Genomic DNA, 17,641 nt, shown 5'->3' with positions numbered 1-17,641 from the left:
CAGGAACCTCCTCATCGTATTATTCCCACCTGTAATGTCAAAGGGGAGGTCCACATGGAGCTGTTCCTCCCGCCTACCTGTCACTTCTCCTGACCTTTGTGTTATAAAGAATGCTCTGGAACATTCCGGGTGGAGAGGTGTGAGTTGCCTGGGGCCCCCGTTGCCTCAGAGCAGCTAGTTGAAACACCCTCCTCTCACATCACAATCTGATTCTGCGTTGGTTCTGCCGCCTCACTGGCCCTTTTCTTCCTTCAGGGGAAGTATTTATTGTTGTTTAAGAAACCCGCTACAACCCTTATGTCTATTTTTTAATCGATAAAAACAGAAAGAAGCCTTATTTTCTTCTGAAAAACTGGCACGTTTGAGAGGTGTGATTTAGATCTGATCGTGACAGCGCACCATCTGCGGATGTCAAACTGCCTTCAAAGCACATTCCACACCACGGGACACACACACACACACACACACACACACACACACACACACACACACACACACACACACACACACACACACACACACACAAGATGATGGAGGCTACCGTTTTCAGTCAAGACCCTGACACCGGCCCAAAAAAGCAAATCTAAACACCTACTTAGAGAGAGGGAGAGGGTGATTGTCACATATATGACAATTTATTTGGGGCGAATTTTCCTCCTTTTCCTCCCCAGTTGTATTCAACCAATTACACCACTCTTCCAAGCTGTCCTGGCCGCTGCTCCACACCCCTCTGCCGATCCGGGGAGGACTGCAGACTATCACATTTCTCCTCCAATACATGTGGAGTCGCCAGCTGCTTCTTTTCACCTGACAGTGAGGACTTTCACCAGGGGGACGTAGCGTGTGGTAGGATCACGCTATGCCCCTGAACAGGCGCCCCGACTGACCGAAGGAGGCACTAGTGCAGCGACCACGACACATACCCACATCCGGCTTCCCATCCACAGACACGGCCAATTGTGTCTGTAGGGATGCCTGACCAAGCTGGAGGTAACACCGGGATTTGAACCGGCGATCCCCGTGTTAGTAGGCAACGGAATAGACTGCTACGCCATCCGGACACCCTGTAGAATTTAAAATCTTCATAAATCCTCTGTCAGAATGTTTTAGTTTAAGTGAGACTGTTGTTATAATGTGCAAACGGTGATGGTATTTTCTACATTGGCTGAAGGCAAACCAGTTGTGCCCACTGCAAAAAGGAGCCCCTGACCAGGGGACATTCAAAATGGTCTTGGAAGAATAATGATGCAACTGTATTAATGACAGCAATTTTTGTCTCAAGAAACCCCAATAAGAAGAAGACGACATGGGTTGGCAATTCCCCAAAAAATTTGGGTGGGGGGGGGGGGTCTAGGGGCATTCTCCTCAGTAAGAAAATTTTAAGAAAAGAAGCCTTTTGAGACGAGAATACAATGAGAAAACATATTGTTTTGATAAAAACAAGTTTTACTGAATTTCTATTATTTTAACCAAAATAACTACAGGCGAGAGAGGGGAAGAAGAGGGAGAACACACATCATGCTTTTCTTTCTTTTTATTTTTCCCACGGCATGTGCTCAACTGCCGCCGCTTATGCACAGCAAATTGTGGTCGCTCCCTCACAGAAAACCCGAGAGGGATGTTTAGTAGGGACGTTTAGTAGGACACTCACAACTGTTGCTGTGGGCTATGCAAGGCAAATTTTGGTCCCTCACTCACTCATGGACGACCTGAGAGAGACGTCTACTGTTGCCCCCTTTCTCATCGAACACTGCCTTGTTGCACCTATAAGTGCAGTACAGGTACGCTGAGGGTCTGGACGGTTTCGTGCTTGTTTAAGGCCTGGGTTACTGCTTACTGCTACCTGTGCGTGATGGTTAACTCCCTGAAATGCCGCATGCATGGGGTGCCCACAAAGACAGCACTGCTGCTGCGGCACTGCTACTGCCAGCCCTATCTTTCTACATTGTGTTTGCTTTTGATAAGGGCCATCAATAATAATTGAATGTTTCTTTTCATTATAAATTTCATCATATATTTTTCATTATTACAAACAATAAATTATTTCCCATTATAAATTTTTTTAAAAATTATATTTTTTTCATCTCTGTGACATTCTACATATGTCTATAGTGATTGAAACTATAGTGAAAGGTGTCACTATAGTTTCATGTGATGTAATGTTGCTGGTATGATGTCAAAATGACTATCAACAGATCATTTTCTGTCTATTTTTGCTGAACCGCGCAGCTCACGCAGAAAAAAAAGGTGTCACGTCTATACTCTAGAGTTGTGCCACTTCAGTGTGTTTTGAGCCGCGCCTGAACAACGCTGCTCGCAACATGGGCTGTGTGGCTGCTCTAACCTGTTAACATGGGTGCCGAAATGAAAAGCAAGAGGTTCCACGGTACACAGGGCCAGTCGGGTAGGCAGTGTGGCCCTAACGCTGCATGTCCACCGTTCTGGCTCGCCCGCCGCCTTGGACGAATACAATTCATCATCTTCTATGGATAGCGGCAATACGCAGTTGACCATTGCGCAAAGCATCTTGAGAAGGTGGCGTGACCATTTGAGTCGTTCTGGCATGTCAAGGAGTTTGGCCAATATTATGCAAATAAATCCGGTGAATGCGACGTGATTACCCAATAGAAGTAGAGTCTTCCATAAAGAAGGGAGGCTCTCCCTTGTGGGTCCTGACCTGAACTGAACTACATGAAATATGGAGGAAAAGCTGATTAGAGCAGTTGCGGGGTTTCCCCTTTTTTGGTTGGTTTCATGTTAAAAAGTTGATGAAGCGATGTTAACCCAGCCCTCCCCCGCCGCTGCAGAAAACACATCCATAGCAGTGAATTGGGGAATGCCCACAAGCAGCCAACTGAAGGAAGGCGAAGCGTTTCCAGGCAAAATCTCTGCCTGTATAAGCACTCTGCATGCATGTTTGCACTGCGTCGTGAAGGAAGGTGGCTTTAAACATGCAACATTATTTACGTTGCACTGTTTTGTTGTAAGGCAGTGGTTAACTGTACCATTACCGGCACTTTATTTGCTCAGGCTGCAAGTAACCAACCTTGACTCATGGCAAACTCTCATGCCATGAGAATGTCATCACTCTCATGTCACTCACTCTAGCCTGAGGAAATAAAGAACTGCACCATAGCCTCCAAACATGATAAGTCCAAACATGACACGAGTAACAATGCATGTCAATGTTCGCTACGAAAATAAAAGCTTATCTTAAGTTCTGGTAGACATTCACCAAGATCAAGGGCATCACATAGCTGACAAGATCAAAGTTCTGAATGCCCCACAGAAAGGTCACAGAAATTACTAAAACTACACATTGACTGGACAATCAAATAAGGTGGGAAGGACAATCTCACAGCAAAGACAGATAATGCACAGTTGCAGTTAATCTCTCCTCACTCACTCAGTACCCCCCCCTTTTTGAAAAACTACGTATCTACAAAATTCATGTGAATGACCTAGTTGATACTAAAAATGGCAATTGACACCGAAAGGCTACAAGTTGCCAAGTATATACCATGCTCCTATTGGTCACTCACCAGGATCAGGATGGTGTCATAGCCATAGTTTTCATCGTCATATCCCCCACTATGTATCCCCATACACGATCACAGCCCACATTTTCTGAAACTGCTAGAAACTACATCAGATGTCTGTGGATCATAACTCTATTGGCTTTCTTTAATGGTACTTTATAGTAATAATGGCTGTTTCGTTTTTTAACCTTGGCTTTCTTTAACTCAGTCACACTGAACGACCCAAGGCAGCCAGCCATCGTCTTGAGATAAATTTGCCCATGCATCTAAAAAAAAAAAAAAAAGTCTGCGATGGTGCTAAGGCAGCCAAAATTGCAGTGTCTGGGGGCTTTTGGACAGACAGCGGGGGACAGATAAGAGGGAGACAGACAGACAGACAGGTGTACAAACAGACAGACAAAGAATGTGTAGTGAGAAATAAGGGGCAAACAGGAAGACAGCGACAGTGGGTTGGTAAACAATGAAAAAGAGAAATTAAAAGAGACGAAGATCGAGACAAAAAGAGTTTGCTTGGGGTCTGTCCTTAGGCTCACTAGCTGAGTTGTACAATGCACATGAAACCCGATTCTGATGAAAGCAGATACTCCATGTACCTGTCTGAGGACCTGGGGGAAGCCTGACTGTGGAAAGCCTTTTTTTCTCCTCTCAATAGTGGTTTAGTGATTTCTCCCCCTCTGTTCCGCTCATAGGCCGAGTTCTGGATGCTTCTGATACCATTGCTACCACCAGGTCAAAAGACCGAGTGGAACCACAACTTACTGGCTTGATAAACTTGGAGAACTGGTTCTACCATGTGGGTTCTTCTTGGTTTCTCCAGTAATCGACCAATTGTCATACCTCTAAACAAGAGGGATCAGAGAGCCTGACTAAAGAGTTGAAAGTCGCATTCCCTGCAAAGCTCAATGAGTATGGAATCAACACTGCCAGGGTCAGAGGTTTCATTCCCTGTGTGGCTCAGTGGGTAGAGTGTTGCATTCACACCGACAGGGTTGGGGAGATTCCCTGCTCAATGCAGCGTGAGCTGTCTCTGCTGACTGGGCTGGGCCTTCTGCAGGGCTTAAGGGCTAAGTGCTATGCTAAAATATGGAAACACCAGCTGTTTCTTCATCTGTCCTGAGCTGCTCAGCTCTCAAATGACATTTTTTTTTCTTGAACTGGATATAGATCCTAATAGCCCTCAGAGGGTAAATTCTTTCTTCTCCCTCTCTGGTTGGGATGCTGGGTCAGCCAGCTAGTGTGGGAGCAGATAGGGGTTTATCCTCTTAAGGACACTTTTCCCGACATGACTGTGGTAAGACAGGCAATCAAATCACTAGTCACAAAACCTGCTGCCAATGCAGTAATACTGAAGTGATACTGTGTGGCTTTGATGTGAGCGGGTACAGTGAAGATAACATGCATACAGCCAAAGATTCTTCATAGACCGACGTGTGGACAGTAATGTGATACAGAGCTCACTTTGGATCTATTGCATATAATTCTAAACAACACATGCCTAAATGACAGAAAAAAGACAGGTGATAAGAGAGACAGTTGGAGAGACGGGCTGCAGACAGCGCCTGAAGGACACACAGACAAACTGGCGAGAGATCACAACCATAAAGCTGACAGGCTGGAGGACAGAAAGACTGGCTGGGGAGGAAGGCAGAAAGGCTAAAGGAGAGAAGGACAAGGTGGAAAACAGGAAGTCAGCGGAGGACAGGCATACATATGTTGGAAGACAGACAGGCTGTTGACAAGCTATGTGTGTCAAGTGTTTGTGGTTTTCCTCTCCTCCCGCTATAAATCGGACAGTGCTAAACAGAGTGCTAGGCTAATCCTGTTTTAGCATCACAGGCTTGCAGTCCGTGCCGACACTAGCCAACTGCTAGCCAGCCACTCTGCCTCTATGATGTGGGTAATGAAGCACTCCTTCATATAATGAAGTGTTCATACAGAAATGGCTCAGGCTCAGCTGGTGAGCAGAGAGCAGCTTGTGGAGGTGCATGCTGGGAGACTGGAGGAGAATGTTTGGAATGTTTTAATAATGAATTGGATGACTGTAATCGGGTGGAGCTGGACACAGGTAGATTTAACCTACACAGAGACTCTCTTTTGTCTCATCTGTAATTACAGAGGCCTCCAATTTCCTCTCTGAAATTGAAGGACTCTGGATATTATTTCCTATGGCACATAAGGCCGTTGTCTGGCTGAGGAACGCTCAGCAGAGAGGGGTACCAGGGTGATGGGAGGTTACAAGACCACCAGTTTTTAATCCTAACTGATCATTCTTTTGAATCTACAGCCCCATATCCACCTGTACATGATTTATAACTTGATATGCATTCTTCTAGACAATCAATATTCCAACTGCAATATTTGCATTTTCTTTCCGCCTGCCGCCCAATGACTGCTGGGATAGACTTCAGCATCCCCGCGACCCTGAGAACAGGATAAGTGGTTTGGTTAATGGATGGATGGCTGTTACTTTCTGGGTATTTTCCTTGTCTACATCTACTACATCCAAGTTGTGATCACATCTCATTTTTTGTGTACTAAGAAAAAAGGTATGCAAAGTAGTAAATCTTCCAACTGACAACAAAATAAAGACAAATATCGCATTTTTCATGACACACATAGCTGGTGGAAGCGATGCCAAAGTAGCGCTTTGCCCATAGTGTCCGTCTGGGAAAGTTTTGTGTGGGCTAAACAAACACACTATCCTACAAAGGTTACTAGATAGCTTAGTTAGCAGGGCACAGCAGCTTCATGATCAGCTGTCTTGTTACTATTCATCTGAATGCTGTTAAACATGAGAGGAACTCCACAAGAGCCAATATAGAAAATAATGACCAAATGTGTTCAAATGTGAGGGACAGCTCAGGTTGGATGGTTTGGAGACAAAGCAAGCGAGGCAAGATTGAGATGGTTTGGACATGTGCGGAGAAGAGATGTTGGGTATATTGGGAGAAGGATGCTGAAGATGGAGCTGCCGGTCAAGAGGAAAAGAGGAAGGCCAAAGAGGTTTATGGATGTGGTGAGAGAGAACATGCAGGTGGGTTTGTGTGAACGAGGAAGACGCAGAGGACAGGAAGAAATGGAAACGAATGATCTGTTATGGTGACCCCTAATGGGAGCAGCCAAAAGACTCCATAGTCCAGACAACATGACTGAAGCTGAAGACCAAGTCCGCTTGGCAGTAAGACCATAGTTTGGACAGCCATATGGATCCACATTACTCATCAGATTCTCACCATCTTACTATACGTGAAAGGTGAGATGGTGAAAAACTTCCAGGAAAGTTCCAGTAAATTCCAGGATACGGAGATCTAGAGACAAGGCAGAGCTGACGGAGATATTAAACTAGTCTTTACACCTGGTAGCAAAAAAAGCAGCACAATTAACTGCATCAAAACTGAGATCTCGATTCATTTGACTCGTAAATGGCATCAATCCTGTAGCACTTGCACTTGGACAACCCGTGCATAAAACCAATGACACAGCATTACATAAATACAAGTATGTAACATGTAGACAATCAAGCAAACCAAAAAGGCAAAATTCATGACGTTCTCTCAGAAATCATGTGACCATCAAAGAGTGCCGATTCACATGATCAGTGAGTGGTGTACAAGTAAGACTCGAAAATGTTGAGCAATTCTACACCTTGCGTAGAAAATGTTCAAGACAATTCAACTCTGGCAGCGGACGGGCATGTGCGTGAAACGAGAACGACCGCAACAGTTTCAAGGGATTGCGCCCACTTGTCTCTCCACCTGACAGATTACCCGCACCTCCCTACCTGCCCGCTCGTCTCTCATTGAAAATTAACTACTTTGGAGCGTAATTGCTCCCCATTTGAAAAGAACATAAATTGTGGAGCTGGTGCTTTGGGATGAAGAGCAGGTCGGTAACGCTACCTGGAGTCAGTTTTGCTGTTACTCACTGTATCAGAGTCCATCTGCTGTCAGGAGGCTGGTCTGGACCATGCGTTGTGTGGTCACGCATCAACATGGTGCACATATACAGCATACTATGCCAGGAGGTGAAGGTGCTGGGGGTGGCAATGCTTTCACTAAAATATGTCCGAGCTGAAACACTGGAGCGTCCTGTCAATAGCAGGTAAGTCAAGGAAGCTGTAACTGCTGGCAAATGAGCCAATAACGTTAACCTTATGCAGTGAATAAAACAAATACATGCTACATGGTGTTGGCCAGAGACAGGTATATGATGGCATACAGTGTGAATTGTGTTTCCATGTGCAGTTTATTTGCATACATCTGTTGTCCGACTGACATGGTTTTGTTTATATTGCCCCCCTCCCACCCGGTACTAATTACTAGCTAAACCCTAGCATTAGCTAGTTGACGCTAATGGCTGTTAGTCTACAAGTTGTTGTACAAGTACCTAAAATTGTTGTTTGCTGGTTCACGCAGCCGAAGAGGTTACATGCTTCTGGTGAATGAGCCAGTGTGATGCAAAACATGTCTGAGAGGTTTGACATGACAATGCGATGGCACATGAATGCTTTCTATGCATAGTTTGTTTACTTAACGTTGTGAAGCACGTTAGGTAACCAACACTTGGGATACCACGGTCAAAACACCATGCTATAGACAGTTTGGATATTCAGACATTCAGCTGGGTCCATCCTCAATAACTTCTGAGTGCGATCAATACACAGTGGGTGTAATCTGGAATCGACAGAATGAAGAATTCTGACAGTACAGAAATGACTTGGTACTGTTCCCCGTTTCAGTGGCAGCTTATGAAAATTGACTTTTTTTTTTCCCCTGAGAGAGACTTTTTTTTCTTGGCTGTAACCCTGTAAAATTCATTTTTATATCCAGGAGCAATTCAATAGTGGCTGCCCTTTTGTCTTCTTTTGTCCTTTCACTGTGTCCATCTCTATCTTTCAGTCTCTACCATTGTTATCTAATGAACTCAGCCAAGCCAACTAACCATGTGACATCACAGGTTATAGTACTGCAAGATGGTGGTACAAGATATAACAGGGCTTCTTTTTTTTGCTTTCATATGTTTACATGTGCGGCACGGTGGCGCAGTGGTTAGCGCGGTCGCCTCACAGCAAGAAGGTCCTGGGTTCGAGCCCCGGGGTAGTCCAACGTTGGGGGTCATCCCGGGTCGTCCTCTGTGTGGAGTTTGCATGTTTTCCCCATGTCTGCGTGGGCTTCCTCCGGGGGCTCCGGTTTCCTCCCACAGTCCAAAGACATGTAGGTCAGGTGAATCGGCTGTACTAAATTGTCCCTAGGTATGAATGTTTGTGGGTGTGTGTGTGTGTGTATGTCGACCCTGTGTGATGGTCTGGCGGCTTGTGCAGGATGTCTCCCCGCCTGCCGCCCAATGATTGCTGGGATAAGCTCCAGCATCCCCGCGACCCTGAGAGCAGGATAAGCGGTTCAGAAAATGGATGGATGGATGTTTCTTATATAATTGTTGATTAGAGTGGAAATACATTTAGTAAATCACGTAAAGTTGGCTGACTGCTTCATGTCCACTTTCACCAGACACACAGAGACAGTGTGACAGAAATCCAGGCACAGAAATGCAGACATGACTTCGATCCTGACCATGACTTTGCTGATGAACTTTGCATGGTGAACATGGTCATTGGTCGAAGATTTTTCACCAATTTCAGCACCAAGTTGTTGATGTTATGTTAAGTGTGCAATCCTCACTTTACATTCAGAGGTTTTACCATATCAATGGAGTTCATATGAATTCAGCAGGTTATGTTGCACACTTCCCTACCAATCTATCCTTCACCATTCAGCTAATGGTTTCATGAATAGTAGCAATTACAAAAAATGATAGACTTCTACTTTCTGGAAGCACTGCATTACCACCAGAAGATGGTGAGATTAGTTGATCATGCTTTGTCTGGAAATATACGGAGCTGACCTTGGCTGTTCTAACCAAGAAGCAAAGCAAAATATGTTAAGGCAACTCAATAGGGTTAAGGTAACTTAATAAGGTTCTAACTCGATTATTTGAATGGCTTGCGTTGAATTGTATCCCACACTACTCAAACAACCATAATTTCCTAAATTTGAACAGACCAATTCACCTTCAGGTAATAAAATATACCTGTTCAGACATCTTTAAACTGCTGAAAAGTTAATGTTCTGGCTTATCATGTGGCTCTGTTGCTTCATCGAGGAGTCAAATAGTCAAAGGGACTTGATTTTAACAAACTGTTCAGCCAGACTGCACTAACCAGGCAGCAGAAACCAAATTATCACTGACAAGCAAGCAGTGGAATAACCTACTGAGAAATGTGGTGAAGACATTTGGGAACCGACACATGCCTCGATATAGTGCGATACGGTATGTTTCACAGTCCACACCTGTAAGATGCCCCCCAAAACACATAAATCTCTGGGGAAGGACAATGGAGATGAACCATGACTGAAGTCAAAACCCAACCACACCAGCCCTGGGTGACACATGACGCCAGACTTGTGTGGGTGTGTGCGAGAGTGAGTGAGTGAGTGAGTGAGTGGGCTGTTCTCCATAGAGTCAAGTCTCATGTGAGAACTGCTCGATCACAAGGGAAAGCAAAGATCAAAAGCCCCATTTAGTCATTTATGTCTGTGTGTGAACACAAGATCTCAACCAGGCCTCATGCACCACTGGACCTAAAACTCACACAAAAGGCAACCAACACACCCACACACAAAAACTAGGCTTATCATGATACCAACATTTTGAACTTTGATACTAATAAAAATTTCAATAATGCCATTTTTGATACTATGGCAAAGAACACAAACTGGCAAAATTTAAAAGCAATTTTACCTGAGAACTTTTATTGACCAAAATAAGTACTTTACTGAATTACAAAGCCACTTCTTTTCTATAACAAAATTCTATCCAATTGAAAATTAAACAGTGAAACAAGTTACTTGGGCGAAAGTATAGTACTGAGTATTTGAGAGAAAGAGAAATCTGTCCCTCCCTTTTTCTGTCATTGCCTATGTGTGTGAACGCACAGCAGACTTTCTCTTTCTAAGCCATTTTAACAAACCAACTTTGGTCCATGCAAGTAAACCAGTGAGGCTGATTTAGCCTGGCCAGCAAAGTGAATTTTCAGGGAAGGGAAAATGTGTGTGAGCAGCCACTGGACCAGACCAGACCAGACCGGGCTAATGGTGAAGCCACCCTGGAACAAGTAGGGCGCTTGTCGCTGCCGCCTCCTTTCATTTTGAATGAAAGGTGACAAACCGCTTGCACAAAACAACATGAGCTAGCTTGCGACGCAGCAAGGAAAGATGGACTCGGTGAACTTATACCCAGCTGTGTGAGAAATTCACAATGTGACAACCAATCAGATTTCAGTGAAAGCCCCGCATTAAAAATTCAAGCCTTTTAAAAAGTCTATGCCATTTCTCAACAACACATAAGTGAAGCTCATCAGGCCACGACAGGTTTTCCTGAACTGTAGGCTAGTTCTGCAGGTGTGCAAAGAAACACTGTTTGGTAAAAGGAGCCAGGAATTGTCAGTGTTTCTGGTGTGTAAAAATGATTTACTGGATCATCTTTTCCAACTTGCCATGAATCTACTACTACTACTACTACTACTACTACTTTCAGCTGCTCCCATTAGGGTCACCACAACGGGTCATCCATTTCCAACTTTTCCTAACCTGCTGCACATCCTCCCTCTGTCTAGCCAATCGGCACAAGTCCTTTTCTCCTTCCTTGGTGTCTAACCTCTCATACAACTCACCATACACCTTTTCCTTTGCCTTTGCCACCCCTCTCTTTACTTTACACTGCTCCTTGTACTCCTGCCTACTTTCTTCATCTCTCTGACTATTCCACTTCTTTACCAACCTCTTCCTCTGTGTACTTTGCTGTACTTCCTCACTCCACTACCAAGTCTCCTTGCCTTCCTTCCTCTGTCCTGATGACACACCAAGTACCTTCCTAGCTGTCTCCCTCACTATTTCTGCAGTATTACTATTAGTAATATTATCACTATATATACTATATATATACTCACATAATATATACCCTCACAGGGTACCGGTGGAAACTATTGAATCCGCTGTGGCGACCCCTGGGAAAGAGGGAACAAGCCGAAAGAAGAAGAATACTATATATATTACTATATATCGCCATGAATATCTGTCCTATAGTAGTTGTTGATGTGATGTAGGCAATTTGATTCATTTAAATTGGGCGCAAAAATATAGATCATCATCATCCTTCGACCACAGTCGAGCATGCATTCACAACGTCACACCAGTATTCTCTGCTTCCCATTTGATTTGGTAGGTCTTGAACATTTATTCGAGTGGCTCTTGAAATACAATCTATGTAGCTGAAAGGTCGTCTTCCTCTGTTTGGACATGGGAGAGGCATACAGATAACGTTGGACATAATCTGATCTTTTGCTCTATAGCAATGTCTTGCAAAACGTGCTCTCCTCTGTGCAACCGTGGTTGTGACAGGTGGCGTACCACTGTACATTTTGGACCGACTGATTGATTGAGCGATCTAATTAGGCAATGCAGACATGAGATATTCCAAGGTACCTTCCATTAGGGATGGCGCTTTTCCATTTGATGATATTGTAGTACCAATTTGACACATTCTATGATTTTTCAAATGTCACAGTATTAAGAATGAATATATGAGTCAATATTGCAAAATTTATAAGGCTCCATCCTCTAATCTGTATGCAACAACTGCAAAAAGCCACAGGCACTGTACAACAAAATCCATCTATTTTAAGCTCCATATGATAAAAAAAAGCTTAAAACACAAGTGTGTTTTCCTGAGTAGGAGAAACAATTCAAAATCAAACACTCGCAGCATTTGTTCATCGTGCTTCAACAATGCAATTCATGGGAAATGCTGTGATGTTAATACCACCACGGCTTAGTATCGTGATCTTTCACTGAACTAATCTCCCCCACCAACTCTACCCTTCATGGTAAAGAGTAGGAGACAGATTTAAACATAGAGAGAGAGAGAAGACAGACAAAAGTCCTTTCATACTAAACTTTTGGAGTTCACTCCCAGCTAAGAGCTCCAACTTGTTTACATGAAAAATCGACTACTATTACTAACCTGTTCCCTTTCTGGGTAGATTTCTCCATGGCCTGAATTGTTTTGTTTTTTAAATTCTGTTGAGCACTATTTATTCAATAACAAAAGAAAACCTCTTGGATCACTACCTGATCTAACTGAAATACAAGAAGACCAAAAGTAACCCAATAAACTTGCTGCTTTCTGGTGTCTGTGTGGCATGGTTTAAACCGGGCATCTGGGTGGCGTTGCCTACCAATACGGGGATCGCCGGCTCGAATCCCCATGTTACCTCCAGCTTGGTCAGGCGTCCCTACAGACACAATTGGCCGTGTCTGCGGGCGGGAAGCCGGGTGTGGCTATGTGTCCTGGTCGCTGCACTAGCTCCTCCTCTGGTCAGTCAGGGCGCCTGTTCAGGGGGGAGGGGGAACTGGGGGAAATAGCGTGATCCTCCCTGTCCCCCTGGTGAAACCCCTCACTGTCAGGTGAAAAGAAGAGGCTGGCAACTCCACATGTATCGGGGAGACGTGGTAGTCTGCAGCCCTCCCCGGATCGGCAAGAGGGGATGGAGCAGCAACCGGGAAGGCTTGGAATAGTCGGGTAATTGGCCGGATACAATTGGGGAGAAATATGGAGAATCCAAAAAACAAAACAAAAAATCACACACACAGACGCACACATGCAGGTGCATGCACCAAAGTGAATAAACATTTGCCTTTACCGTTCTTGAGTGGTTTAGTTCACCAGAGATGGCAAGAGAGAATGACTTCCCGAAAACTGTGCCTTGCTTGTCCACAATGAGGCTATACTTTCATACAGAGACCCAAACACGCTGGAGGAGTGCCTCATTAGCACAATACAGCCATGCAGATACACACTCGTCCTACTAAGATAAAAGCTATGTCAACACTGTTTGGGTAGCACCTCCGTAGATCCCAGTCTACTGTCCAAGTCAAAAGCAAAGTGAGAGGTAGTGAATAAAAGCTGTGTTTAGACTCAAGTCTCTGAGCCAGAGAACATCAGCCACTTCTTACCTGGTCACTGGGGACTGTCTTTAAACTGTCCATTTCCTCTGCTTGTGCTGAAACAGCGCCCGACTGGCTGATCCCTGCTGAGTCCAGAGCCATACCGCCCAGCTGCTCGGCCGCAGCCAAGTCCGGATTCTGCGGGCCCTCGAAGGGGCGAGGGGCCCCCAGAGGCAGAACAGGGGCCCCTGCCTCTTTTTCAGTGTTGCCCACCACAGAGGGCCCGACTTCCCCTTTCTCCTTCTTTGTTTTCACAGAGGCCCCCTCCTTGTCTTTCTTGGCCAGGGGAACAGTACGGGAGGGTTTAATGTTTTTGTCAATCCCTTTGCCAGGGTTGGAGTTTGGGGTCGGGGCACTGGGCTCCCCTGGAGGACGGCCTTGGCCCTCTCTCTTAGCTCCATCAGCAGCCAGGGCCTTTACGCTGTCCTTGGAGTTCTTACTACGTTTCGATTTAGACTTGCTTTCTTTCCCCTGCGCACCAGCCACAGGGCTCACAAACTTAATATTGTCCGGCAAGGCAGCCACAGAGCTGGGAGGCGCAGCCATTGCCCCTCCCTCCTTGCTGCCTGACATTTCCAGTTTGTCCTTCTCAAGGTCAGCGTCCAGGTCAATGATCAGATTTCCAACACCGATATCCCACTCATCACCGCTGTCGTAAGTGTCTACCGCAGTCGAGTCCACACCTTTCCCGCCTGCAGGGCCACTGCTTAGGGACATCTTAGTGGGAGCGGCCCAGTCGCGCCTCAGGAGGGTCTGAGCTCCACAGACCAGGCAGGACGGCTCCAACGGCCTCAGGGCTGTCTCCCTGTCCCCTGCCCTGCTCCCCACATCTCCACCTGCAGAGCAAGAAGACAATGGGTGAGAGTTGGAAAACAGCTCCTAGGTCACAATGACAACATCTTAATAATTTTGGGGAAATTCATCTTTGTGTAGGATGCAGTGAAATGCTGATTCTAGGAATTATGAAATCAATCAATCTTATTTGTGTTGTACATTTAGCACACATTTGTGAAGAGGGCAGGGTCTGACACAACTGATGACCCCGGGGCCAGGAAACGTTCATGCAGGATGGGGCATCACGATATGTAATTTCGGCGTTGTCATCGCGATGTGCGCATGTGCAATAGTCAGATCGCAGGACGTACGATGTGAAGTAAGGCAAATTAACTCAAACACCTCATGCTACAATTTTTTTGCTGCTTGATACAAAAGGAAAACTCACACGGTTCTAATCTTCCTTGACTCATCTACAAGACAAGTCTGTCTGATATAACAATTTACTCTGATTAACAGGTTCTTGGATACACGGAGTTTGTTGCTAGTGAGTGACATGCAGACTCTGCATACACAGCAAACTGCCAATCACAATCATCCTTGATCAGTTTATCAAACAACCAAAGCAGACCCCCCACTAGTCATCGACCACAACCTGAGGAACAGGAGAAAAACACCGAAAAGGAAGATTTAGTTGCAAAAAGAGAAGCAACGTCAGTTGTCCATCCATCCATCCATTATCAAAACCGCTTATCCTGCTCTCAGGGTCGCGGGGATGCTGGAGCTTATCCCAGCAATCATTGGGCGGCAGGCGGGGAGACATCCTGCACAAGCCGCCAGACCATCACACAGGGTCGACATACACACACACACACACCCACAAACATTCATACCTAGGGACAATTTAGTACAGCCGATTCACCTGACCTACATGTCTTTGGACTGTGGGAGGAAACCGTAGCACCTGGAGGAAACCCACACAGACAAGGGGAAAACATGCAAACTCCACACAGAGGACGACCCCCACAGTCGGACTACCCCGGGGCTCGAACCCAGGACCTTCTTGCTATGAGGCGACTACACTAACTACTGCGCCACCAGTCAGTTGTACAGATTTTTAAAATTTCAAATGATCTAAGACCAGGTGGGGTTCTTTATCTCATTCATTGTTGTCTTTATTTTGGTGAAGTGCACACTACATCCGCTCCACTTCATGTATTGTGATCAGAGGGGGGGGATTACTCCCGAACGGGCACTGCACTAGTATTGTGAACTTTGGACTGTATGTATTTTTGAGCGTTTATTTCCAACCCGTATCAGGATGCCCGTTTGTCCACTGTTGATCCTTCTCGGCCTACTGTGTGCCAGGCACGCACAGAAGTTTTCAACTGTCACAATAGATGGCCAAATATTTACACACTACTCTAAAACCAAAATCTCTATTTTCAAGTTTTTTTTAATTATTATTATTATTTTCTACGCAGATGCAGTTTCCTACAGTCATTCTAGAATGATTATTATTCCAAACAGAGATATTCAAGTAATCTGGTGAAACTTCCTGTATTTATTCATATCGTAATATATTTCGTAGAAAAGGTTTTGTTCGCAACCTGAGTTTTTTTCCAATATCGTGCAGGCCTAATGCTGAGCAAGTTGATTGGTGGCAATCAGAGTCACAGGGAGGTCCCTTTAATTCACTCCCACTTGATCATCACTCATCCATCACACCCTGTCATACTTACCGGCACTCGAAAAAATGTCCGCGAAAGAAACATGTGAGGCTACAAAAAGAAAGACGGGCTTTCTACTTTCGTGGAAGCAACAATACTCCTGGGTGGAAAACAGCGATTGTGATATGTTTTGTACTGTTTGCCGGCGATCCCCTGCATAGGCCGATCGAGTAGATTAACATTTTCTCTGACGAGACGTGGACGCAGGACAGGCTAAGCTAACTGCTAGCACAGACCAGCAGTTCTGAGAACACCGAGGGTGATCCGGCAGCGGCCTTGCCAAGTGATGACTATGTTTTTGGTGTCGTCGTGTGGCGAGGTGTGTCGAAGATGTCTGGCTGGGAGAGATGGCGTTGGATCGGCTGGGGGAGCCTGGTCTGCTGCTGCCTGGAGATGCACCCAAGGAGGAAACACAGAGGGTGGTCTGACAGGGCGCGGAAGCGGGGCAGGCTAAGCTAACTGCTAGCCCATGCAGACCGGCAGTTCCGACAGTCATCCTGGCATTTGCTCTCTTGGACAGTGATTTTTTTTTTGATATGCTATTTATGTGTTTTTGTAGTTGGGTTTTTTTTTTTTTGTAGTTTGCATGTATGTATTCTTATAGGTTGGGTATGTGTTTTTGTCTTTGTGTTGCACTGCTGTGGACTGGGGGAAATGATATTTCGTGTCATTTTATATGCGCACGTCCATGGAACGAAATGACAAATAATCCTTGTCTATTTTGGCTGAGATGATCCTGTCTTAACTATGCCATATGGTGGCTAGCATAGAACTAGCATGCATTCCAACAGCACATGTTTTTCAGTCTGTCAGACCACACAACTATGTGAGCATGGAAAACACAGGAATTAACCTTCAAACCCTGTGACTAAAGCCTCAAATAGTTGTCACCACACATGACCTCACTCTCACAGTTTACAGACCACACAGTTTCAAAACCATGGGTTCTTAAACTGGACGTCCACATGAAAGAACACGTTACGTTAGAAATCACACACAGTCCTCTTCGGCTAACGCCGCACTTTGCCTTTAAATGTTTTACTGGCGGTGCGGTGGCGGACAGCACCTAGCAACCACAGGGGACATCACCACAGAGAAAAGTGTAAAACGCCTCAGGAGACTAATCAACCAGCTTACGACCGGTTCACAGGAGATGAACATGAGAAAAAAAAACCTCAACAGCTACGGAGAGGCCCGGCTGCCTGACAGCACGTGTTGAAGAAAGCTGTTAAATCCACTGATTCAATAACACAAGCTTGTTACAACCTACCCCGTGAAATTGCCAAATGCAGCGAACGCTCGAGTCAGGGAATTCACAAAAGACTTCTTTATGATAGCGAGCATCGTACGCCCAGAGCACAAGGCTAAATTCTATTACTCGAGTTTGTCGGATTCAAACAGTGGCAAGCCATATCAAAGATTCAGTCAACGACCCCAAAGAGCAGATAAAAGAATACACAGAGAGGCTGGCGACTGAGGCGTTTTCCTTAGCGGTTGGAGAGGGTGCAGAGATCTCAGATGGAGCGCAAGTACGGAT

General features: G+C 45.3%; 1 protein-coding gene across 1 annotated transcript in view; it reads right to left on the bottom strand.

Annotated features, from left to right (window-relative positions):
* znf609a (zinc finger protein 609a) overlaps positions 1-17,641 on the bottom strand; it is a 151,837-nt gene that overhangs the window by 68,776 nt on the left and 65,420 nt on the right. The window contains exon 2 of the mRNA XM_056281501.1: positions 13,610-14,436. Within this exon, the coding sequence (XP_056137476.1) occupies positions 13,610-14,317 (708 nt within the window). The 5' untranslated portion in view covers positions 14,318-14,436. The remainder of the gene's footprint in view (positions 1-13,609; positions 14,437-17,641) is intronic.

This window comes from Lampris incognitus, chromosome 6 (genome assembly GCF_029633865.1).
Source record: "Lampris incognitus isolate fLamInc1 chromosome 6, fLamInc1.hap2, whole genome shotgun sequence".
Classification (NCBI taxonomy): Eukaryota; Metazoa; Chordata; class Actinopteri; order Lampriformes; family Lampridae; genus Lampris; species Lampris incognitus.
Note: the sequence above shows the minus strand (reverse complement) of the source record. Positions and strands in the feature narration are given on the sequence as shown.